This window comes from Eumetopias jubatus, unplaced genomic scaffold, assembly GCF_037043125.1.
Source record: "Eumetopias jubatus isolate StellerSeaLion01/CBP00866 unplaced genomic scaffold, mEumJub1_p1.0 scaffold_17, whole genome shotgun sequence".
NCBI classification, from domain to species: domain Eukaryota; kingdom Metazoa; phylum Chordata; class Mammalia; order Carnivora; family Otariidae; genus Eumetopias; species Eumetopias jubatus.
In genome coordinates, this window is record NW_028274823.1 from 656,432 (window position 1) to 679,486 (window position 23,055).

Consider the following 23,055-nt stretch of genomic DNA (forward strand, 5'->3'; position numbering starts at 1 on the left):
AGCGTCGGAGGGGCCGATACGCTGCGGGCCGGGGGGCTGGTCTCCGGGGCGGGGCGCCGGGGCCAGACCTTGTCGCGAGCGCGGAGCCACCTCCCGCCAGCGCCGCGTCCCCGGACCCTGGCCTCCTGGCCCCGGAGCCCGTGCGCGCCCCCTGTTCTTGCCCCGGACGCCCGTGTACGCCCCCCGAGCGCGCCCCGGCCATGCGCGGCCTGGGGCTCCAGCTGCTCGCGCTGTGTCTGCAAGGTGAGTGCCGGGCGCGGTCGGGTCCCCTGGCCCTCCGCACCCCGCCGAGCGCTGGGTCAGTCTCGGGTCAGGCCCGCCGAGGGGAGCCCTCAGCGGGAAGGGCCCAGGGCGGCAGACGGAGACTTCTAAAGGGAACTGGGAGAGAAGACGCCTGGGGCGTTTCCCCAGCGCTGGTCCGGCCCGGGACTCACAGGGCTCGGTGGAGAGCCGCGCCACCCCCCATCCACCCCGGAGCCTTGGGGTGACTGCCCACTCCCACCCAGACCCCCCCAGCCTGGCAGGGAAGGGAGCACCGAGGAGCAGTGACCTGAGCTGAGGGTGGGCACAGGGGGAGAAGGGCGGGAGGGGGTAGTCTAGCCACTTGGGACCCACCGCCCGCCGGGGAGCTGGTGGTCCCCACGCTCCCTGCTGCTGCGGGGAGCCTTCTGGGCTGGGTTCGGTGGTGTCCCAGCCCCAGGCTGGAGGGGCCCACTTCTGGGAGGCGGGGCCTCGCTCTCCTTTCGCAAGATAGTGGCCGTGGAGACACATCCATCAACACTTTGAGACCGAGAAGAGTCTTGCAGGGTCGCTGTTGTCGCGGCCCTACTCCCAGGGCTGTTTGTTGTTGGATACCTGGGAGCTTCTGGATCCGGGCTGGGTGAACTGCCCGCGGGCCTAGGGCAGACCTCCCCTCCTCCCCGACCCAGGGCCGGAGTGCGCCCTCAGACCTGAGGGAGGGGACGTGTATGGTCTGCCCTAGGCCCTGGGGGAGGAGCTACCAGGGGCTGCCCTGTGGGCCCCACCCAGGGCAGGGGAACCCCGTCTCCGAGTCCCTGGTGCTCACGCTCCCTGGTGACTCCCTCAGAGGAGGAGGTGCAGGCCCAGCACCGGCCTGCTGACCCCCTTCTTGCCCACAGTGGCCGCCCCCAGCACCCTGCTGCCCCACGTGGACCAGTACGAGGTGGTGTGGCCCCAACGCCTGCCGGCAGCACCCCGTGCCCGCCGAGCCCTGCCCTCCCACCTGGTAAGTCTCGGCAGGGAAGCCGGCCCGGGGGTCTCTCCTGGCCCGCCAGAGCCTGTTCTGTCTGTAGTTCCCAGTGTGCCCGCCAGTGTGAGGAGCCGGCCTGGGGAGCTGACCGCCTGTCTCTGCCTGCTCTTCTCCACCCTGAGGCCTCACCTCCCTGCATCCTGCCTCAGCCTGCCCTCCGGTGCGGGGGTGCGGGGGTGAGGCGAGCGCGGCTTCTGCTGAGTGTGGGCCCTGGGGCTGCCTTTCAGGAGCCCTTGTAGCCCAGGGCAAGTCCCAGTTTCACTCACTGGCCAGATCAGTCAGATCCCTTTCAGGCCGGAGACGATGGCTCATCAGGGGCGTGTCACCTTCCGAGTTTGTGGTGACTGTGGTGACGCACCTTTGTGGGGCATTTGGAGCTGGGCTGGGATTCCCCAAGCAAGGCTGGCCGGGGGCATTCCTGAAATCCCTGTGGGTCGGCCCCGTCCTGACCTCGGGGAAAGCTTTCGACCGCCCTGGGCCCTCATGCTGTCCTGTCCCAAGAGGTCAGCAGGCTGGGGGCACTCCCCCGGGGTGCTCAATCACGTGCCGTGTCCCCATCTCCTCAGGGCCATGTCTCCCCCTCCCCCTGCTTCCTGGGGAAGGGGATTCTAGTCATTACTTGTGTGGACAGATGAGGAAATTGAGGTCTGCCCAGCCTCAGCTCCCTAACACTAGCTCGATGCTGAATGACCCGCAGGGTCCTCCAAGGGACTTTCAGATTTCAGGGTGCCCCGGCCCTGGCTGCATCCGCAGCCCAGCCGAGCTCCACCGCACCCAGGTTTGAGGTGCTGTGCCCTTGGGGCAGGGCCCCTCACCTTGGACCCCTCCCTCTCCTGGCTCAGGACCTATACCCGGAGAGTGTGAGCTACATCCTTGGGACCCAAGGGCACAACTTCACCCTGCACTTGAGGAAGAACAGGTGAGCGGAGGCCCAGCCTGCTGCGCCCAGCATACTCATGCCCTAGGCGTCCAGCTCCCTGGCCCGGCCACTCCGCCAGGCCAGAGGTGGCTTCTGTGGGGGCAGGCGGGGCCCCGGGCACCACAGTGGCTCTTTTCCAGGGACCTGGTAGGCTCGGGCTACACGGAGACCTACAGGGCTGCCAATGGCTCCCAGGTGGTGGAGCACCCACAAAAGCAGGTATGGGCCCAGGACAGCCCCCCGCAAGGCCGGCAGTGGACAGAGCGGGGGCAGGGCCATGAGCCACTCACGCCTCCTCCCTCCTGCAGGGTCACTGCTTCTACCAGGGCCACGTGGAAGGGCACCAGCATTCTGCCGCCAGCCTCAGCACCTGTGCCGGCCTCAGGTGGGTGCCGCAGACCTGGGAGGGTGTCAGCCGTCCCCCACATGCTCCAGAGAAGTAAACTGAGGCTGAGAAGAGAGGGGCTCAGTGTGACGACCTTCCTGCACGTGGGCGTCTGGCCTGTTAGAAGTCACAGGTTCCGCGAGCTACAGGGCTCCCCTCGGGCCCTGGAGGCCGTGGCCCGTATACCGCCCGCCTGGGGGGCCGTGCGTCCCCGTGCAGATGGAGCTTTGTCCTCACCAGAAGGAGGTCCCCTGTCCCTCAAGGGTTTGACCCTCCCCAGATGCCCGTGTGGGGATGCTCTAATTCAGAACCACCTGGCTTACCTCTGCCCTCAGGGGCTTTTTCCGGGCCGGCTCGGACGTCCACCTGATCGAGCCCCTGGACGGGGACGGTGAAGAGGGGCGGCACGCGTTGTACCGGGCGGAGCACCTGCAACAGAAGGCGGGGACCTGTGGGGTCAGCGACACCAGCTTGGAGAAGGCCTTGGGGCCTCGGATCTCGGCAGCCTTCAGGCCCCAGGTGAGGTGGGGGGGCCGGACCAGCTTCCTCATCCGCTGTCCACCGGGCCTGCATCCCCCAGACTCCCACTGTGCTCGGCTGAGTGAGGGTTCTACCCAGTGACCCCAGTCAGGGGGGCCTGGGTGTCTCCGAGGGGTCCCCCTCGGGCCTGGCTCTGCCAGTGGCTGCAGGGATCGCCCCTTGGCCTGAGTTGGAGCCTCCGGAATGGCACCCCCAGTCATGAGCAGGGGGCCGGTGCCAGCTCCAGGGCCCCGGGAGAGGGTCAGTGTGTGAAAACTGGGCCCGGGCCAGGAGGATTGTGGCTGGGGTGGCTGACCAGCTTCTTGCGCCCCCAGAACTGGCCACTGCCCCGAGACACCCGCTACGTGGAGCTGTATGTGGTCACGGACAGCGCCGAGGTAGTGGGGGGCGGGGCGTGGGGGCGGGGCTGGGGCAGCCAGGGGGCTGCGGGCATCTGAGGGCCTGCCGTCCTGCAGTTCCAGCGGCTGGGGGGTAGAACAGCTGTACGCAGCCGGGTGATGGAGGTGGTGAACCACGTGGACAAGGTGGGTAGAAACCCTGGGCATCGGGCGGGGCAGGGCCAGCAGGGGCGACCGGCAGCGGGCAGGGAGCTGGGCTCTGCAGCCCTTGCAGTCCCCGAGCCCGACCTGGGGCTTCCCTGCCCGCCCAGCTTTATCAGGAGCTCAACTTCCGTGTGGTCCTGGTGGGCCTGGAGATGTGGACCCACGAGGACCAGATTCACGTGAGCTCGAACCCCGACACCACACTGGACAACTTCCTCCGGTGGCGGACGCAGAACCTGGTGGGCCGGCACCAGCACGACAACGCGCAGCTCATCACGTATGCGGGTGGCGGGCACAGAGCCAAGCCCTTGCGGCCAGGGAGGACTGTGAGGGGGAGGCAGTTTTCGGGGCACCCACCTTTGCACGCTGCTCTTGTTTCCAGTGGGGTCAAGTTCACCGGGACCACCGTGGGACTGGCCAAGGTGGCGGCCGCGTGCTCCCAGGACTCGGGGGCTGTGAACCAGGTTTGCTGGCCTCCGGCGCTAGGTCCACCTGCCTGTCCCCGGCTGTCCCCACGGGCTGGGGCACCTGGGCGGCCGCCTCCCCTGGAGGGTGCGCTGATGCTCTAACAAGTGTTGTTGGCGGGACGCGGTGCCACGCCTGCAGCCTCTCCGGGCCAGTGAGGGCGGGCAGGGTTGGGATGGGGTGCGGAGTCAGCCAGCACAGTCTCGCCTTCTAGGACCACAACCTAAAGAACCCCATCGGCGTGGCATCCACCATGGCCCACGAGATGGGCCACAACCTGGGCATGGACCATGACGAGAACATCCAGGGCTGTTACTGCCCTGTGCCGCGGGAGGGCGGTGGCTGCATCATGGCGGCCAGCATCGGGTGAGGCCGGGGGCCACTTGCAGAGCGGGGTGCCCTGGGTGCCCCCGCCCCCACCCCCCCTGACGGAGCCACGCCCTGCACCCCCAGTGCCAGGTTCCCCAGAATGTTCAGCCAGTGCAGCCGCACCAACCTGGAGATGTTCATGGAGAAGCCTCAGACAGCCTGCCTGGCCAACGCCCCGGACCCCAGCCGGCTGGTGGGCGACCCTGTGTGCGGGAACCTGTTTGTGGAGCGTGGGGAGCAGTGTGACTGCGGCCCGCCCCAGGTACGGGCCAAATGCCCGCCGCCCCCTGCCTGCATGGACGCCTGTCTGTGACCCACCAGCTGCCCCGTGTGCCGCCCCTGCTCCCTGAGGCCTGTCTGCCCCCGGGGGCTCTGAGGAGGGGGCCCGGGCTCCGCCCTGGAACCCACTCCCGCCTCTGCCCTCCAGACCTGTCGGAACCCCTGCTGCAACGCCACCACCTGTCAGCTGTCCACGGGGGCCCAGTGCGCACAGGGTGCCTGCTGCCGCGGCTGCAGGGTCAGTGCCCCTCCTGCCCCGCACAGCTGGGCCCGGCTGGTGGGTGGGAAGGGGCCCCGGGGAGGGGGCTGACACACACTTGAGCTCCGCTCTGCTGGGCAGGTGACGCCTGCTGGTGAGCTGTGCCGTCGCCCAAAGGACGCGTGTGACCTTGAGGAGTACTGTGATGGCCAGCAGCCAGTGTGCCCGGAGGACGTCTTCCAGGAGAATGGCACACCCTGCCCGGGGGGCTACTGCTACAATGGGGTCTGCCCCATGCTGGCCCAGAGGTGCCAAGACTTGTGGGGGCTAGGTGAGGCGGGTGCCCTCTGGCCTTCGGGGGGCTGCAGGGCCCAAGCCGGAGGACTGACCTCCTGGCCCCCACAGGCTCACAGGTTGCCGTGAAAACATGCTACACCTACACCATCTCACCAGGCTGCCAGGGCAGCCTCGCCCACGGTTCCAGCAGGTGAGTGGTCATCCGTGGCCTGACTCCCCTGGGTCCAGGGCCACAGGATGTCCCTGGAAATGGGGCTGCCCAAGAGGGTCTTCTGCACAAAGGAGTCTGGGGACTGAGTCAGAGGGTTCTCCAGGGGGTCCACCCTGCCTTCCAGGACCCCCAGGTCTGAGCATCTGCCCTCATGGGAGGGAGGGGGTGTTGCTGTCACTGGGGGTGGGGTAGGTGCCCATCAGCGGACCCTACAGCCTGTCCGAGGGCTCTGGGCCTCATTTCCTGCAGCTCCCCAGGTCGTCCTAAGAGGGGGATCAGCATGCAACAGGCGGGAGACCCAGCAGAGCTGGTTGCATGGCTTGTTTTTCTGTCCACAGGGTCAACAACTGTGGCATTCTATACTGTGAGGGCGGACAGAAGCCGCTATTACGGACTTCCTGCACCTTCACCTCCCACGCAGGCACTTGCCAGGCTCTCGTCCTGGAGGGAGGTGCTGGGTATGAGCCAGTACCTGAAGGCACCAAGTGTGGCGAGGAGAGGGTGAGCACCCAGAGCCCCCTCTGCTGCAGGAGTGTCAGCTGGTTGCAGCTTATAGGGGCTATGACCCAAATACGAGCCTGGACGTGCCCCCTGTGGCAGTCAGGCTGCTGGGCCCCCAGGTCCTAGACACGCGTCCCACGTAGGCAAGCCCATGTGGTCCAAGGGCTGTGCACACGGACTCCTCTGTGTGCTTCAGAGAGACTCAGCAGGGGCACAGGGTGGGGTGGGGGCTGCTCAAGAAGCCGGTCCTCAGTTCCTAGGGTTTGAAGACCGTTCTGTTCTGCAAGTCCATGCCCCCCTGGGCCTGGGTGGGGCCAGTCCTGTGGCCCTGGTGGCAGCTGTGGGTTGGCTGGCCAACTGGCAGACGGAGTATAGGCCAGGCCAGCCTGGATGTGGTGGCCATGGCCTGCCTCCCCCAAAGCTCACCGTGCAGGCTGCAGGTCAGCTTCAGTTGATGGTGGAAGTGGGGACACGGGTTCCAGGCAGTGGTCTAGAACGTCTGCCTGAGGAGACCCCCACTGCCTTTCAGATTTGCTGGAAAGGACTCTGCCAGCACCTGCAAGTTTACAGATCTAGAAACTGCTCCGCCCAGTGCAACAACCATGGGGTACGTGAGCCCACGGGACATCCCGCCACCCGCCCTCTGGGCCTGAAGGGGATGGGTAGGCCGCACTGGAGATGAGTCCAGGCACAGCAGGGGCCGAGCCAGCGCCCCGGGGACGTGGCCAGAAGCTGGACGTCCCACGTGAACACTGAGGGCCCGGGGCAGTGGTGCCGGTGGACGTGTGGGCTGGGGCTGGCCAGACTTGAAATGCTCTATTCTGAGATGGGGACGAGTGCAGTCCGCTCTCAGGAAGCTGTGTCATGATGTAGGACAGTCCGCCCTGAGAGCTCGAGGCACCAGGGGCTGGGGCGCTGCCCTCCTGAACCCCTGTCTCTGAGAGGTTTGGGGACATGCCCTGAGGACAGCTGACGGGGAGCTGCCCCCGACGGTGCCTGACGTGCTGGCCTTACTGTGGGCACGATTGACGCAGGCCTCGCTTGTGGCAGCCACGCACAGAGGGGCTGGGCTCGTGGGTGCGCCGGCCCATCCTCCACCAGCCGGGGGGCACGGTAGAGTCCCTCTCAGGCCTGAGGTCTGGCCTGGTGGCTCAGCACCGGTGGGCTGCCCAGGTGTGTAGCGGCCCGGTCCTCACACACGCTCACCCCCAGGTGTGCAACCACAAGGGAGAGTGTCACTGCCACCCGGGCTGGGTGCCACCCCGCTGCACAGAGCCGCTGCCCCACGTGCACACAGGTAGGCCCTGGCACCTGCAAGCCTGCACAGCCTGATGGGGTCCATTGCGGGTCCTGTCCTTCCTCACACCACCTGGGCAGGGCTGAGGAGGACACCACGTGCCTCCCAAGTCCCTCGGGCTATCGTTAGAGATTCAGTCCTTGACCCCGGGCTTTCTGACCCCATGGGTGCAAGGCACAGCTCAGCAGCCGGTGTGGCTGCCTCGGGCCCACATGAGGCCGGCGAGAGGCCTGTCCTAGAGGGACGACACAGTAGCAGTGACAGCGTGCCAGCCCTTTTGCTGGGTCCTCAGCCCCCTTCTGAGCGCAGGCGTCTGAGGGGCCCCGACTCCCCCAAGTGTCTCCCTCTGCAGTGGCCACTGTGCGTGTAGCCGTCCGCGGCACCACGGCCTCCAGGGCCCGGCCAGACCTTCTCACGTCACTGTGGGCCGGGGCCAGTCCCCACCAAGCCCTCCAGCCCTTCATCTGAGCGCCTACAGCACTGGTGTAAGGGACTGGGTCTCAGTGCGCAGGCTCCTCAGATGGGCCCTGGGCTCCTGGTCCTCTGCCTGAGAAAACTGTCCCCTCCTCAGCCCCGGAGCCCTCCCAGCCCTCACTACCCTATTGACACCTGGCCTCATGCACCCCCACAGGGTCCAGGAGCCTCCTGGTGGGCGTGCTTGTCCCTGTGGTGCTGTTGGTGGCTCTCCTGGCTGGCGCGGTCTTCTACCGAAAGGCCCGGAGCCACATCTCTTGGAGGTGAGCCTGCTCTGGGGTTGCAAAATGTCATCATGGGCAAGGAGCACTTCCCACGCTCACACACAGTTGGGAAATGCCCCGCGGAAGTTTGAGAACAGGAACAACCCTTCACATAGAGGGCCTCAAGGCCTCTGCCTCTTGAGGAGGGGGGGCAGGTGACAAACGTGGCTGACAGGTGGACGTGGTAAACCCAGAGAGAGCCCCTCCATCCCCTAATCAGGGCCAGAGCACTTGGGATGATGTGGGCTCCGCCTCTGGTGCGCAGCTGCCATGGGACCTCACCCCTTCTTGTCGGTTGCAGGACACACCCAGGAGCCCCTGAGTCCCTGGGCCAGATCCTGAGGCCGGGACCCACTGACCAGTCTTGCTTTCTCCCCAGGAACACAGCGCCCAAGACTGCCAAGGGGCTCTCCAACCCCCTGTTCCATGAGGGCCACGGTGTGCCAGCCAAGGGTGGGGCTTCGGCCCCCACCACCCACCCCAGCCAGCCCTCCAGGCCCACGGCCTCCACAGTGACCCCTAAGCAGCCGCCCCCTGCTGTAAGCACTACATCCGCCATCCCTAGGCCATCCCTGATCCCTCCCAACAGGGCTTAGAGCTGCCCCACCTCCGTGAAGCAGGCTTTACAGGTGGACAGTTTGAGAGCCCACACTTGAACCCGAGGCTCTCAGCCTCCGCAGGCTCAGTTGGAAGGTGTTAAGGCCCAGATACCCTCTGTTGCTGCCCAGCACCTTTGGACGCCTCCACAACAAGGCTGAGGGAAGGGAGTGTGGGGGTCGCACCTGGGCTTAGGCCTTGGGGGCCAATGGGGTGGGGCAGAGCCCTGCATGCGCACACTTTATTCTTCCTCCTCTGGGAGGGGTGGGAACCTTGCTTCCTGAGCTGGGGCGGAGCTCCAAAGCCAGACTCCCTGGAGGCAGCCTCCCTGTGAGACCCACGCTCTCCACCCTGTTCCCCTGCAGCCTCCGGCCACCATGTCCAACCCTCCCTTCACCGTTCCTGTGTACACCCGGCTGCCCCCATACCAGGTGAGCAGCAGTGGGGCCCAGCAGCCAGGCCATCTGGGGGCACCAAGCGGGTCCTAGGCGGGGAGTGCAAGGGCTGGGGGCTGGATTTGGTGAGCTGGAGGCCCCGGACAGCAGCGGCCGCACTCATAAGGCTGATGGCCCCGCCCCGAGAGAACAGGGACGAAACCCAGGGGCCCAGAGGGCCTGACTGCTGCCCCTCCCTCCCGGCAGCTCAGCCCTGCTCCTCCAGCCAAGCCACTCCCTGAGCTGAAGCCCAAGCAGGTGAGAATCCTCTGCCACTCAGGAGACTCCCCTGGCTGCACCCGTGCCCTTCCCTGGCTGCCGGCCCTTCCCTGGCCAGACCCGGTGGTGTCCTCAGCTTCCCTTTGGACCTCAAGTCTGGAGATGCTCTGAGAATGCGTGGCAGACGACTCCTTCCGCTGTGACCCCCCGGGGTCTGCGTCCATCCAGAGGCCCTGCCGGCAGCAACCATTACTGTGCTGTTCGCTTCACGAAGATTCTCTCCTTTCTTTTTAACTTTTTGAACTAATTTTAGGCTTACAGCAAAGCCGCAGAAATAGCCTTAGGAGGGGTTTTGACAGCCAAAACAGGGGCAAAGGGGCAGAAAGGGGTCTAGCCAAGGAGTGGTGATAGCCAGCCAAGGCTACAAGGGAGCTGTGCTGTGCACACCAAGGGTCTTCCTTGGGGGGCGGGGGTGTGGCCAGTGCTCCCGGTGGGCCTTCCCTTCCTCCACCCCAGATCCTGGGGGCACCTGTCCTGCCAGCCCAGAGAAAGCTGAAATGCAAACAGATGCACAGTTCAGTGGTTAATTGTTTAGTGGTTAATTCTTGGCTTTTGAACCTCCAAAGACCCACATTCTGGCCATTTAAGAGCTTTTCTTGGGAAACCCTGGGGTGGAGTAGGGTGGGGTGGGGTGGGGACGCTGAGGGAGAGGGGGAGGTGGTGAGGTAGGTTGTGGCTGATGGGCCCAGGAGGGGGTTCTGCCACGTTTGTGTTTGATTCTGCCCCAGCTGGGGACACTTTGTCGAGAAGCCTGCAGGGGGGTCAGGAGCAGAGTGGACCTGGGGAACTTTGCTAGGCGATGCTGGGGAAGACGGGGCATTCAGTGGTGTCCAGCGTCCGCTGTCTGTGTCCTGCAGGGTGTGAAGCCGACCGTCCCACCCCCGCTGCCACCAGTCAAGCCTGGGGCTGGAGGGTCCAACCCTGGACCTCTGCAGGTGAGCCTCTCTCTCCCAGGGCGCTGGGCAGCAGGGCGCGCAGTCTCCCTGGCTGGCTGGCTGGCTGGGGCACAGTCCTGAGGGGGACACGGTCCGCCAGGTTTGTTTCAACATCCACTTGACACTGTCGGGACTTTTCAGGGAGCCGCTCCTGTTGGCTGTGCATCTTCTCCTCCTATTAGTACAAGGGAGGCAGTGTAAGGTTCCCAAGGCTTAGCTGCTGGTCTTGTGGCCGCAAGTGTGAGCAGCATGACTCCATGTTGCGTCAGCGGTGACGTACATTTTAGGAAATGCAAAAGGAAGTATGACTCATTTGTGCTCTTGGTAGCAGATGCATTTTAGCATCGGTTCCTTTTCTTCCTCCGAGGGCGCCGCTGTTCCGAAGGCTGCTCTGATGCCCCCGGTGCAGAGGACGAGGAGGTGACGCGGGGCTGCAGGCGCTGGGCCTATAGGTGCGGCCTGAGAAGTGCTAACGGAAGAGCCGGGCCGGACTCCCCTCTCCCACCCGCCGCCCCCCGACCGCCCCGGCCTTCTACACTGCGCCCCCCCCCCGGGGGTCCCGCACCCCGAGGGGCACCTGCGGCCGGCCGCTGCTCTGGAAGCACCCCCCCCCCCGCCCCGTGCCCGCAGCAGGGCCGAAACTGCAATGAAGTGTGTGTATTTTCTGATTAAGTTATTGATCAAGTTCTCAATATCGAAGATTTTTATTAAATCGATGTTAGAGTGTAAAACAATGTGGGATACAATTTATAACACGTTAAGGGCTCCGTGCTTCTTAAAGCGTGCGCTGGAAACCGACAATTCCAAAATTTCTACCTTGTCTCCTGGACTTTAGCAGGACCCCTCCCCCACCGGAAGTCAGCCCCAGGGCGCGGAGACAACGGCCCCTACGGCCCGGCCCGCCGCCCCGCCCCTTCCGGACCCCGGGGCTCTCCGGCCGCCGTCTCCCGGCAACGGCCCCAACGGCCCGGCCCGCCGCCGCCGCGCTGGGCGGCTCGCGCCCGGCGCCCCACACGCCCTCTGCGCCTGGCTGCACGGGCTCCCGCTCGGCCGCCCCAGGCGCCCCCTGGCCCGGGACTTCGGCGACCGCGGTGAAGGCGGGTGGGCGGGGAGGCGCCGGGGACTGCCGAGGCTGGGGTCCTTGGCGGGAGGACCGAGGGCTTGGGGGTGCCCGGCCGGGGAGGGTGGGGGCCGCAGGGCCTGCGAAGCGTCCCAGCCGCGCAGGCTCCCTGCAAGTGCAGGAGACCCCAGAGCAGGGGCGCGAGGGGCGCTCTGGAAGGGACAGGCGGGACGGAGACACGGGGCGAGATGCGGCCCCTGGAGGAGGAGCCACGTGGCGGACACGCGCCGCCTGCCGCGTCCAGCTGCCGTTGGGGGGAATTCCCCTCCCCCAGCATGTCCTGGAGCGGAGGGGCAGCCTCAGGGTTCCTGCTGCAGCTCCTCGGACCCCAGGCCGGCTCTCCCAGCCCTCTCCCCGGGGGCACCCGCACGCGGCTGGGGACCTGCAGGCTGGCCCCGGTGGCCGCTCCCCCAGGACTCGGACTGGCCCTGGTTCTGCCTGGTGTGTGACCTCCTCCACCTCGGGGGCCCTGGGAGACTGATGTGTAGGGAAAGCAGGGCTTCTAAGCTCATCGGGCTGACCACCCCCCCACCACCGCCCCTCCAGTGATGCTGGCGGAGATCGGAAGCACTTTTGCCGCGGCTTGTGGATCTGCTCAACTACGTCCCCGCCTGCAACGCGGACGGGGCGTCCTCAGCAGGCAGGCCTTTGCCTCCCTGCCCCACTCCCCGCTCCCCCCTACCCCGCCCATCTCGGGCACGTTCTCGGGCTGTTCCCTGACAGCCTTGTCAGTGTGTGTGTCCCCTGTCCACGGGAGTCTCAGCATCAGCCACCAAGAGGACAGCACGGTCAGCTTGAGACCCACCCACAGGGACATCAGTCCTGCCCTCCGACTGCTCAACCCATGCTGACCGCACCTCTCACTCACTGACTCGCAGTAATTCTGGGTGGCAGGCTCCGCTCCAGGCCCCTGCCTTCATGCGGTTGCCGCTCCGTCTACTGGGAAAACAGATGTAACCAGCATCAGTTGTGATGGGTAATAGGAAGGACAAGGGCCCTGAGGAAGTGACAGCAGAATGAGGTGTGGCTGACCTAGGGGGGCAGCGGAGGCTGCCCTGGGGAGCAGGGAGCAGGGTCCCTGTGCTCCTGAAGCTGGATGGCCAGGGGAGCTGAAGCTGCGCGGGGCCCCTGGAGGCCATGGTCAGGACCTGGCTCCGAGCCTGACGGGGTCAGAAGGGACTCCAGGGTTGAGACCTGGGCAGGTTCGGGTGGGACTCATTTCAGAGAGCTGCGAGGGAAGAGGAGACTTGGGGGGAGGTGGAGGCCGCTGCTCAGCCCCAGGGGTGAGGGGGGAGGCTCTAGGGACGGTGAGAAGTCTGATTCTGAGCACTTTGGAGGGGAGCCAGCAGGACTTCCTCACCAGAAGGTGAGCTCTCGCACAGAGGCCCAGGCTGGGACAGGCCGGCCTGAAGGTGCGGGGCGCTGACTGCTCTTGGCCCCAGATGGGACGGCTGGCAACAGGGTGGCTGCAGGCCAAGAAGGCACGAGTCCCAGCCTCTCCTCCAAGGAAAGCCAGACCCACCCCCTGGCCACACAAAGTGCACTGCTCTGAGGACTGTCCCCCCCCCCCACTTTCTTTGCGGGAAAGTCTTTCACAGCTGCGTTTGTGGGTCTCAGAAACGGAAATCCGAAGGGTGGTGGCCAACACGCCCAGGGCCATCAAGCCCATCTTGTGTGCACTGAGGGAAAAGGTGAAGGATGGCGCTGTCCAGCAAGCCTCTCTCCACAGCCCTACGTGTCAGGGCCATTGTACAGCCTTTGACCTGCTGCGTTTGTCATGCTGGGATGTGGCCATGTGGTGAAGAAGGCCCTGCACACCCGCGACCCTGGGGGGCAGACTAGTGAAGCCCCGGCCCTTGGCCCTTTCCTGGCCTGACCCACTGGCCCCGGGACGGCGAAAACTCCCTGTGCCCAGGCCAGCCCGGGCCATGCTGGCTCCTCTCCAGTTTGCTCCCCCACCACCTGTGCCTAGAAACAGGTATGTCGGCAACATGAACGATGAGCAGCCCCTCCTCGGCCGGCCCTCACTGTACAACCTTCAAAACCTTCACAGGACCCAGGACCCACCAGTGCTAATGCTGACAGGCCATGGGCAGAGCTCACCACCCTGGCACACACCGGTACTTTCCAAATCCCCAGATTTGGGGAACTGAGGCCCGTCACAACCCCCTCGGGCCTCCCACGAAGGGCAGTGTGAGACGAGGCATGTGGCTCTCTGGAGTTCATACCCCCAGGAGGGCAGGTCCTTGCTCTGAGCGGTTGGTCAGGGGAGTCCTTTCTCCAAGGCCACCCAGGCTGCAGCTTCCCAAGTGGGAGCCCACGGCCCTGTCCGCAGTCCATGTGGGAGCCGTTCCGAAGCATCCAGGGGCTGTACTGCGGGATGGCGTCGGGCCAGAGGGCGCCTGCGTGGTGCCTCTGTGGGCTTCGTGCCCCACCCCCACCTACCCCCTGTGCTGTTGCTGCGTCAGCCTCTTCCCTGAGCCCCTGCGTCTCCTTGTCTCACAGACCTGCTGCACCCCACGGCACCCTCCAGTGCAAAGACCCTCCGGAGTCCGAGGACTCCAGAGAAGACAGGCCCCTGTCTCCTGACCTCAGCCGCTCCACTCCAGCCCACCCCCACCAGCCTTCTGGGTTAAAGGCTGGGTGTTTGCCTTTCGGTCGGGACCCAGCCGGTGGGTGCTGGGAGCACCTGGACCCCGGGCTGCAGCAGCTACTGGAGGAAAAAGAGCAGGCTCTGGCCGTGCTGCCGGAGATGGTCAAGGTGCAGTGACCTGGGTGCCCCTCAATGCCCAGACACCCTCCAGGAAGCAGGAGGGCTGCCTTCCCTTCCGAGAAGCTGGGACCCAGTGTGGGTATGGCAGTAGGTGGGGCAGGCAAGGTCCCTGACCAGGGAGAACCCACAGTCAGTTTGACTATTTAGAAAAGAACTTACCTGTGGAAGTTCCAAACGTACCCAGAAGCAGAGAAGAGTATGGTGGACCTCCATCCCCCATGACTCACCACCACCCAGCCTCGGCAGTTACCAGACCCCAGGGCCCACGGGGACTATAGACAGTCACAGGTGCCACCACCCAGAGGTGCTGGATCACAGGCCCAAGGGCTGGGGGCTGAGTCAGGGAGCAGAAAACACCCCCCCAGGGCACATGCCTGGTTCCACAGGTGCATGGCTCTTCCTCTGCTCCTTCACTAAGGGTCTGCTGCGTTCCTGGGTTCAGGAAGTGCTCCAGTCCCTCACTGACATAGAGAGGGGCCACGCCCACCCCCACCCCTGTGGGAGCTCAGGCTGCAGGTTTGGGCCTGAGACAGTGCAGGGAGGGTGGGGGTGTGCAGGCCACACCGGTCGGGTTTCAGGGCCAAAGAGCCATCAAGAACTGTAAGAAGAGCACAGTTCCCTAGCGGATACCCAAATCTTAATCAGCTGTTTTCTTGAGGAAGCTGGAAAGTGATAACATCGTGTGGTTGGGATTTGCTGAAGGCAGCAGAGAGGAAGTGATAAGCAGCAATGGGGCTGAGGTCATGGTCATGCCCACGCCTGTGGCACTGGGCCACGTGCCAGCAGAGCTCATCGTAACTGTTTCGCTTCACCAAACCCGGAGGGGAGCACAGCTCCACCTGCCACTCGACGTGACCGCAGAGCTGCCGCGATCGTCGCCGATGGGAGAGCCGCCCCGGGGAGAGGGCAGACTCCCCCCGGGAGGGGGTGCGTTCCTTGGTTTGCCTGTGGAACAGCAGCTGTGGGTCGTCCGGGCGGACAGCACTAGCTCTGCGTGCGGCCGTGGGTCTTCACAGCTCGGACTGGGGAGTGGGCGTGGGGGCGCGTGGCCAGCCGCATGAGGTGGGGGCGTGCCGGGTCACGCTGGCCCACGCTGGACAGGGCTCACGGAGGGGTTTGTCTGATATGCCGACCCTAGGCCCGGACCCACTGGAGCTGTCTCCGTGGCTAGAGCGTGGGCCGCCACACCATTGACTTCACCTCCGTGTTTGAGGCAGACAAGCTTTTTCTCGCCTGCTGTGGTGTGCCCGGGGCTGTGCTTGCAGTAAGGGAAGGTTTGTGATGTGGCTCAGGAGCTGTGCCCCGGGCCGGACAGCCTGCGGTGTGGAGCCTGGCGGTTCCTCGTGCACCGACATAGCATGGGAACGTTTCCTTGGCTGTTAACTTTTAGGAGTAAAGAGTGCGCGTGCTGCCCAAATGCAACGCCTACATTCAGTCAACCACAAGCATGCCCCCCAAACCTGCCGGGGACCAGGCGGGGCTCTTCCAGCAGGGTGGGGCTGCAGAGGGCGCAGGCTGGGGGTGCTCCACGAGGTCTGGGCAGCTCTGGCCAGCCAGGACCCAGGAATGCACCAGAAGGGGTGAGGGAGGAAAGCCAGCAGCTCCCATAACCACCCCCTTCCTCCCACGTCCTGCCTCCCCAACTATTCCTGCTGCCCAGAACCCCCAACTGCATGGTCACTCCGGGCGCACTGAGCTCCTTTCTGACAGGACCTTTCCCTTGGGGCGCCGCTTGAGGGCTTTTGATCTAAGCACCAGCCATGTGGCCCTCACAGTGGGGCTAGCTGGACGCTCAGCCTGCGGCTGACCCTGCCCGACCTCCCGCAGGTGGACAGGGTGCTGCCTTTCAGTCATGTATGTTCTCCTGAAGATTTTGCAGATGAAGGTGGTCAGGCTGGAGCACCTGGTAAAGCTGAAGGACCAGCAGATCGGAGAGCTGATGAGACCTGGGGACAAGTCCCAGTGACCGAGAGTGGCCGTGAGAAAGGTTCCTCCGAGAGGCCCAGGACCCACCCCTCCCAAGGTCACTAGACCTTGAGCTTGAGCCTACACGGAACGCCCCCAGACCAGGCGTACTGCACGTTGCAGCAGGCTCAGAGTAGGACACTGGTGTCCAAAGTGCTGCAGGGGCCTCGGTGTGTGGGTGTTCAGAGTGTGGAGGCCAGGGGTTCCAGCCCACCCCAGAGACACGCCTGGGTGCGAAGACTCTGGTCTCGCTCCCCTGAGCCCCTGGGCTGTGCTGTCGTCACTGTGTCCGTGAACACAAAGTTCCTGTCTGTAGGGTGTTGCGTTGACACGGTGGTTAGGGCGGTGCTGGGCCAGCATGTCCTTCGTCAGCCGAACTGAAGTCCTGTGGAGGATTCTGTGGAAACAACACACTGGCAAGTGTGTCCCTGGGGTCGCTCCACTTTGGGCATGAAGGGAGCACGTGAATTTTGGGAAGAGCCATCCGAGCAAGCTGTGCAGGCACCGGCCGCCCTCCATGAGTGGTTCTAGGTGCCTTGCAGCAAAATCCCCCAGGATGGCCTGGGCCCTCCAGTCTGCTCTGGAGGGGCTGGACCCAGCGCTGCTGTGGCCACGTGGAGTCCCCATCCCTGGGTCGGGGACTTCAGGGCTGTACGTTGCTGTGGCCAGGATGCACCCAGACACTGTGGTCGGCCTGCATCCCCCTGCTGGGAGGACACCCTGGAGCTTTGGTTCTGCTCTCCCCTCCCACTGCCTCATTGCTCACCCCCTACCTCCTGAGGCCTGAGCCTGGCCCCCCGCAGGGACTCAGAGCCACAAACAGCCTCCAGGGTTTCTGAGTCCTCCCCAGCCCTGAGTCAGACAGCCCGTGTCCTCCCTGACTCAGACAGTGTGTCTCTAGGCCCCTGAAGCATGTGTCAGGGCTTTGAGGCTCAGGGGGTGGGTCCAGGGCCCTCAAGAGAGAGCTGGGGCTAAGCTGCTGGGAAGCACAACCCAGCCAGGAGGCACGTGGAGACTCATGCGTCAGGTGGCTGTTTGGCCAGCAGCCAGGGCACCAAGGTGGATGGGGCTTGGGGGCGCGACATCCAGGAGGGGAGCCATTCTGGAAGAGCGCTCAGGTACCTTCCTGGTGGGCCCGGGAGGGGTGGTCTCGGAGGTCTCCTCTACAGCCTGCCCCTGGAGAACGAGGAGCCACAGGGTTTGTGGGGGTCCAGGCCCCACTAGTTGCGGACATCAGGGCTACAAATGTGCTTGCGCCTGGTGTCAGGAGCCGGAAAATCTGCCTAGAAATGGGGGCTCTCTCCGAGCCCAGAGCTCGAGGCAGCATCCTGGCAGTTGTGGGAGGGGTGGGAAATGCCTGGGGAAGGGCCTGGCCCGGAGCCTGAGTCAGGACAGACCCCGGGGGCTTTAGACCCCGGCCCTGGCTACCTGCCCAGTCCCTGCAGGAGTCAGGATGTGGTGGGGGCATCCCGTACTCTCCCGTTGCTTCGGTGGTACAGCAGGGGGCTGCCAGCCTGCTCCGGGGCCCAGACCTGTACGCACACACACGCACTCCTGAGGCTGGTTGATCCCTTGTCGAAACAGGAGGCTGCTGTGTGTGTGTGTGTGTGTGAGAGAGAGAGAGAGAGAGAGAGAGAGAGAGAGAGAGAGAGAGAGCGCCAGCCTGTGTGCACGGTCATGCCCACGTGCTTTCCAGTAGAGGTGGCCCTGAGGGCTGGGTTTCGGGGTAGAGACAAAAGATGGAGTTTGGGGAATGTGGCCCCAGGTGATGGTGCCTGGAGGCAGGGGCCACTTCCAAACGCAGGCCCGGCTGGCTGACCTACAGATAGGCCCATGGGCGACCTCTTTGGGGATGGGGAGGGCTAGGGGGACAGGCAGGGAGCTGACCAGGGGCCAGGGAGCACACAGCAGGGAGAGGGGGTGGGAGCCCCACCCTGTGAAGGAACACCTGGTTCTGCATCCCCGGCACGAGCTGGAATGAGGAACAGCCCAAGGGGGGGTGTCTGGGATTCTGGGGGGCCTGATTCAAGGGCCTGGGGCTCCCCTCTGACCAGCCCAGCTCCTGGAGGGACACCCCCTTCACCCCTGCCTGGGCGGTGGGCTCGGAATTCTTGGCTGTGGGCAGCGCTGACTCAGGCCTGGCTCCCCCGGGCAGTGATGGCAGAAGCTGCCAAACCACACACCCCGTAGGAGGACGGACCTGGGGCTGGCACTTGCCCCTCCAGCCTCTGTGCAGGAAGCCCCTCCCCAGCAAAGACCCCCAAACTGAAACCCCAATGACGGTTCCTTTGGGGGCTCCCTCTGGCCCGGCAGCACCCATGACCTTGGGTGGCCGTGATGTCACAGGACTTCCCACGGCCAGCTTGTGTCCCCTCTGCGGAGCTGGGGACTGACAGTCAAGCCTGGGTGCTGGCCGGGGTACTCCACATGGGACCCCAGGGCAGGAGGTGGGGTGGGTTTGGAACCCCCTGCAGAGAGCAGACCACTTGCACTCCCTCAGGCCCCCCCCAGTGTGCCTGCCTCTTGGGGTGCCACTCAGAACACCAGCAAGGTGCTGGAGGGGATGGTGTGTGCCACAGGCTGCGGAGTTGGGGTCCCTCGGGGCCTGTACGAAGCTGTTGACAAGCGAGCCATGGGGGCGCCGCTGTGGGTCCCCCCACCCCATTCTGTTTACCTGGGCCCCTAGGGCAACCTCATGGTCAGGCCAGCACAATCCCAGGCCCAAGAGGCTTCTGGACCCCTCTCTGGGGAGGTGGAACCCAGGACAGTGCCACAAACTCCCTCGGAGGGTCGTCATCCCAGGTCCGGGGGTCCCTGCCCCAGGCCACAGGGTACTCTCCAGGGGACCACCTGCCCCTGGGCTCTCAGGACTCAGGTGGTCCTGGAACCTGGGGTGCAGGCTGAGGGTCTGATGCCTCGCACGCCCACCTCGGGGGGCTCCTGCCGATGGTTAGCAAGGTGGAAGGCACGGTGCTCTGCACGCCCGGGCTGTGGGCTCGGGCCTGGGTCTCCAGCCCTGCCAGGAAGTGGACGTGGAGGTGTTGCCCCAGTGCGGTGTGCTCGCAGTTGCTCAAGGTGGAGGCGTGCTGCCCTGCTGGCCAGGCCTCCTTGGGCAGGAAACCCGTGAGTGACACCAGCCAGGTGCCGTTTCCCAGGTAACCCTACAAGGGACCGAGCCTGGGGGTAAATTCAGGACAAAATCAGAAGCCAGGCCAACCCCACTCTGCAGCTGCTCTTTCTCTAGTTCTGGTTTAATTTTCTGTTGAAGCAGAGTGCGGGCAGGCCGCCTCCGCCCAGCCCACACAGCAGCTGACCTCAGTCCTCAGTTCCTGCCTGCGATGCATGTGCACGGAAAGTGCTAGAATCAAGTGAATGTCTCCAAAAGGGATCCAATGTAACACATACCTTCATCCCTGTGTCCAGAGCTGACGGCAGAGCAAAAGGGGCCGAAGATGGGTCTGAGTGCAGAAATGCCCAGCGTCTTCCCACTCGGGGACGGGTGCCTTCCTCCCAGGGCAGCAAGGCTCTGGGAGGCCGGGAGTAGCCCCACTGACCCGCTCCCGACATGGCCAGCTCTGGCGTTCCCACACACGCGGGCCTCCCGCACTCAGACCCCCGGTTGCCGGCCACGGGCTCAAATCAATTCCTAGTTTAGAGTTAGCTCCCTCCAGCTTTCTCCTGCTGCGACCCAAGCACGGCAGAACCGGCGCCCGAGAAGTTTAATGGGAGCCGTGCCAGCCCGCCCTCCCTGCCCCTCCCCAGGCCAGACAGCAGGAGGTGGGTGCAGGGGAGCAAGGCCCTTCAGTGGGCAGATCTTTCTGCACGTGTTAAATATTTCATTTTTTAAATTTTTTAAAAAGATTTTATTTATTTATTGGACAGAGAGACACAACGAGAGAGGGAACACGAGCAGGGGGAGTGGGGGAGGGAGAGGCAGGCCCCCCGCGGAGCAGGGAGCCCGACGCGGGGCTCCACCCCAGGACCTGAGCCGAAGGCAGACGCTTGACGACTGAGCCACCCAGGCGCCCCTCGTTTTTTAAACTTTTTAAGGGAAAACCCTAGGGTGCACAGAGGGGTCGATGTGAACTGGGGACTGGAAACCCAGGGCCCGGGACAGCTGAGTGCGCCCCTCGCCTTGCCGGGCCTCGCCAGGCCTCACGGCTTTGCCGCCTGGCCCTGCCCACGCCCAGGGTCAGCCAAGATCTGCGGTGGCTTGGGCCCCGAAAATCTGCTTCCTCATTCATTTGCCAAATGGGGAAGTGAAGTTCCCAGTGGGCAGCGTGGGCCTCACTCCCACTGCCCCCCCCCCCGACCCTTCGGGGCCTGGCCCGAGAGTGACCCCATGTGGCCAGTGCAGGCATCATGCCTTCTTGACCCTCAGAAACGGGCAACACACTGCTGGGGTTTGTGAATATTGCAGCTTTGGGCTTTAATGACCAGCAGGCCTGGTTCCCCATTACCTTCCTGCCCAGAAGGACTGGGAATTCCCACTCCAGCCGGAAACCTGTGAGGTTGCTGCCGCCGGCTGGAGGGTGGGGGAGTGGGCAACGGGGCACCACCCCCCTCCCCAGGTTGGGCGGAGACACAAGGGACCAGCATGGTCTGCGCCCCGTGGGGAGCCCCTGCCCACTCGATGCCCTTTCCCTGGCTCAGGAGTCTGTTTTCATGAATTTCGAAACAATGGATCCAACTTTCTAACCCTCTTGCTCCCACTTTTCCATTCCCAGCTGTGTTTTTGAGTGAGAACAGGAGTCTGGGGAAGCCCTGGGCAGGTCTGAGCTGGACACACCTGGAGGGGGGCAGGCGGGCGCCCAGGCTGAGGCCGGCCCAGCACTCCCACAGGGCCCCACAAGCACCTGATGGCTTAAGTTCCGGCAAAAAGTCACTCCACACAGGGCGTGTAGTGCCAGGGGCAGTGGTGTGGAAGCGAGTGAGGAGGACCCTCTCTCTGCTGGTTCCAGTCCCCAAGCACTGGGACGAGCAGAGTGACAGCATCCCCACCCTCATGGCACCACAGGCAGGATGGGGAGTGGGGGTACCAGCCAGAAATGAAGCGGGGAACAGGGAAATGCACTCGGACATTGTAGAGTGGGGGGACAGGGAAGAGGAAATGACTTAAAGAAAATGAGGTTGATGACTCAGGCGCAGCAGGGACAAAGGCCCTGGGGCAGAGAGCCAGGGGTCAGAGGGATCTTGTCCTATGGCCTGCAGGCTAGTGGGGCTTGGCATGGGGATACTTTGCCCTGAGAAAGGTGCGAGCCATTCGCAGTTTCTGGACAAGCGAGAGGCTCAGCGTTCTCCAGGGTCCTTGTGACCCCAGTGGTTTGGGGCCTGGGGGCTGGGAGACACCCCCCCCCCACTGCCAAGACAAGCCCGGTGGAGGAGGCCTGGGAAGGAGCAGCAGAGGTTTGAGAAGTCCTGCCCTTTGGATTTGCTGTGAAGGAACCCTTCACACAAATGTCCTCAGCATCACTGATGAAACACGTCCAGAATTCCAGAGAACATGGAAAGGATGGCTTTTACTAAAAGGGCTGTCTGTAAAGCTGTTCCCAGGCGGAACGAAACCCCAAGGTCCAGGGTTCACTTGGGGGTTCAGACATTGCATGCGCTCCTTAGGTTGTATTTCTGAGCTGGGAAAGCTTGGGTGCTCAGCTTAGTATTTCGCGTATCTTTTTGCACATATTTTAACTTTTTTTTTTTTTGAAGCGAGACAGAGCAAGCACAAGCAGGGGGAGGAGCAGAGGCAGAGGGAGAAGCAGGCCCCCCGTTAAGCAGGGAGTCCAACAAGGGGCTCCATCCCAGGACCCTGGGATCATGACCAGAGCGGAAGACAGGTGCTTCACCATCTGAGGCATCAGGTGCCCCTATTTTTTAACTCAACATTTTTAAGGGGGAAAAGCTCAGGGATGCACAGAAGGTGTGAAAATGTGAACTGAAGATTAAAAATGCACTGTTGAGCATCCTGCTTTTGTAAAACTTTAGAAATTTACTTAAAATATAAAGTTTAGATCAAAGCTTTAAATGACTGCGCGTGGTAAATGAGCAGACTAGGAGTGAAACCACGGATGAATACTTAGGAAGAGAACTTGCTGGCCAGGGAGAGCCTCCAGGGCGCAGAGTGCTGCCCTCCCCGCGGGGGTGCCTGCAGACGGCCCGGGCCTGGGAAGCCCCACCCCCCACCACAGGTGCCCGAGACTGGGAGGGGGTGCACACACACGTGGCCCCAAGGAGGTGAAGTGGTGCCTGGATCCAGGCTGGACAGAAAACCAGCGCAATGACCGGTGATGGCTTTTGGGTGGTGTGCGGACATCTCTTTTCCGTATTGCTCTCAATTTCCATAGTAGCAATATTGTTCTATAATTGGGAAGAAATGGAAAATGATGGTTCTTCCCAGCTTGCCTGGGAGATGCAGAGTCCTGCTGCCGCCTCCCCCTGGTCTCTCAGAGACTCTGCGAAGCACACAGGACAAAGACCCACCGGGCAAAGTGCTCAGGCATGGGCCTGCGGCTTCCGGGCCCCACGCCAGCAGGAAACACAGAACCTCGGGCCGGGAGGTGGTTGCTGGGGCATCCTGCAAGGTGGCCCTGCCCAAGGGGAGGGGTGGGGACCCCACGTCCAGACCCTTCTGACCACCCCCCACGCCATCCCGCATCTTCTCACAGGGTCTTTGTCTCCTCTCCTCCCCCACACAGTGAAATAAAACGGTACCTACCCCCCATGCCCCTCACTCCATCCCTTAGGCCGGCCTCGTGGCTAGAGTCTAGGCAGAGGGTAGGTTCAGAGGTCAAGGAGGGTGGACAGGGGTGGGGGACAGCAGGTCGGAGTAGGGGAGTAGAGGCTGCAGGGCCGGGGTAGGGCCGGGGTAGGGGCTGAGGCACCCTTGGACACCCTCAAGGTGGCAGTCACCTGGAAGTGGCAGACCTTGGTTGGCACTGTACCGG

At 64.0% G+C, this 23,055-nt stretch overlaps 1 protein-coding gene across 1 annotated transcript; it reads left to right on the plus strand.

Moving 5' to 3' along the window:
• Positions 1-115: 115 nt before the first annotated feature.
• ADAM8 (ADAM metallopeptidase domain 8) lies at positions 116-10,990 on the plus strand. Its single transcript, XM_028119897.2, has 24 exons — positions 116-243; positions 1,140-1,246; positions 2,113-2,189; positions 2,330-2,408; positions 2,498-2,574; positions 2,910-3,093; positions 3,429-3,491; positions 3,570-3,638; positions 3,764-3,933; positions 4,039-4,120; positions 4,336-4,487; positions 4,575-4,752; positions 4,918-5,007; positions 5,110-5,299; positions 5,374-5,455; positions 5,815-5,977; positions 6,507-6,584; positions 7,190-7,274; positions 7,906-8,011; positions 8,391-8,550; positions 8,974-9,039; positions 9,250-9,300; positions 10,179-10,256; positions 10,624-10,990. Exons 1-24 carry the CDS (start codon positions 201-203, stop codon positions 10,678-10,680), a joined length of 2,487 nt encoding a protein of 828 aa, XP_027975698.1. The 5' UTR covers positions 116-200; the 3' UTR covers positions 10,681-10,990.
• The last annotated feature ends 12,065 nt before the right edge of the window (positions 10,991-23,055 follow it).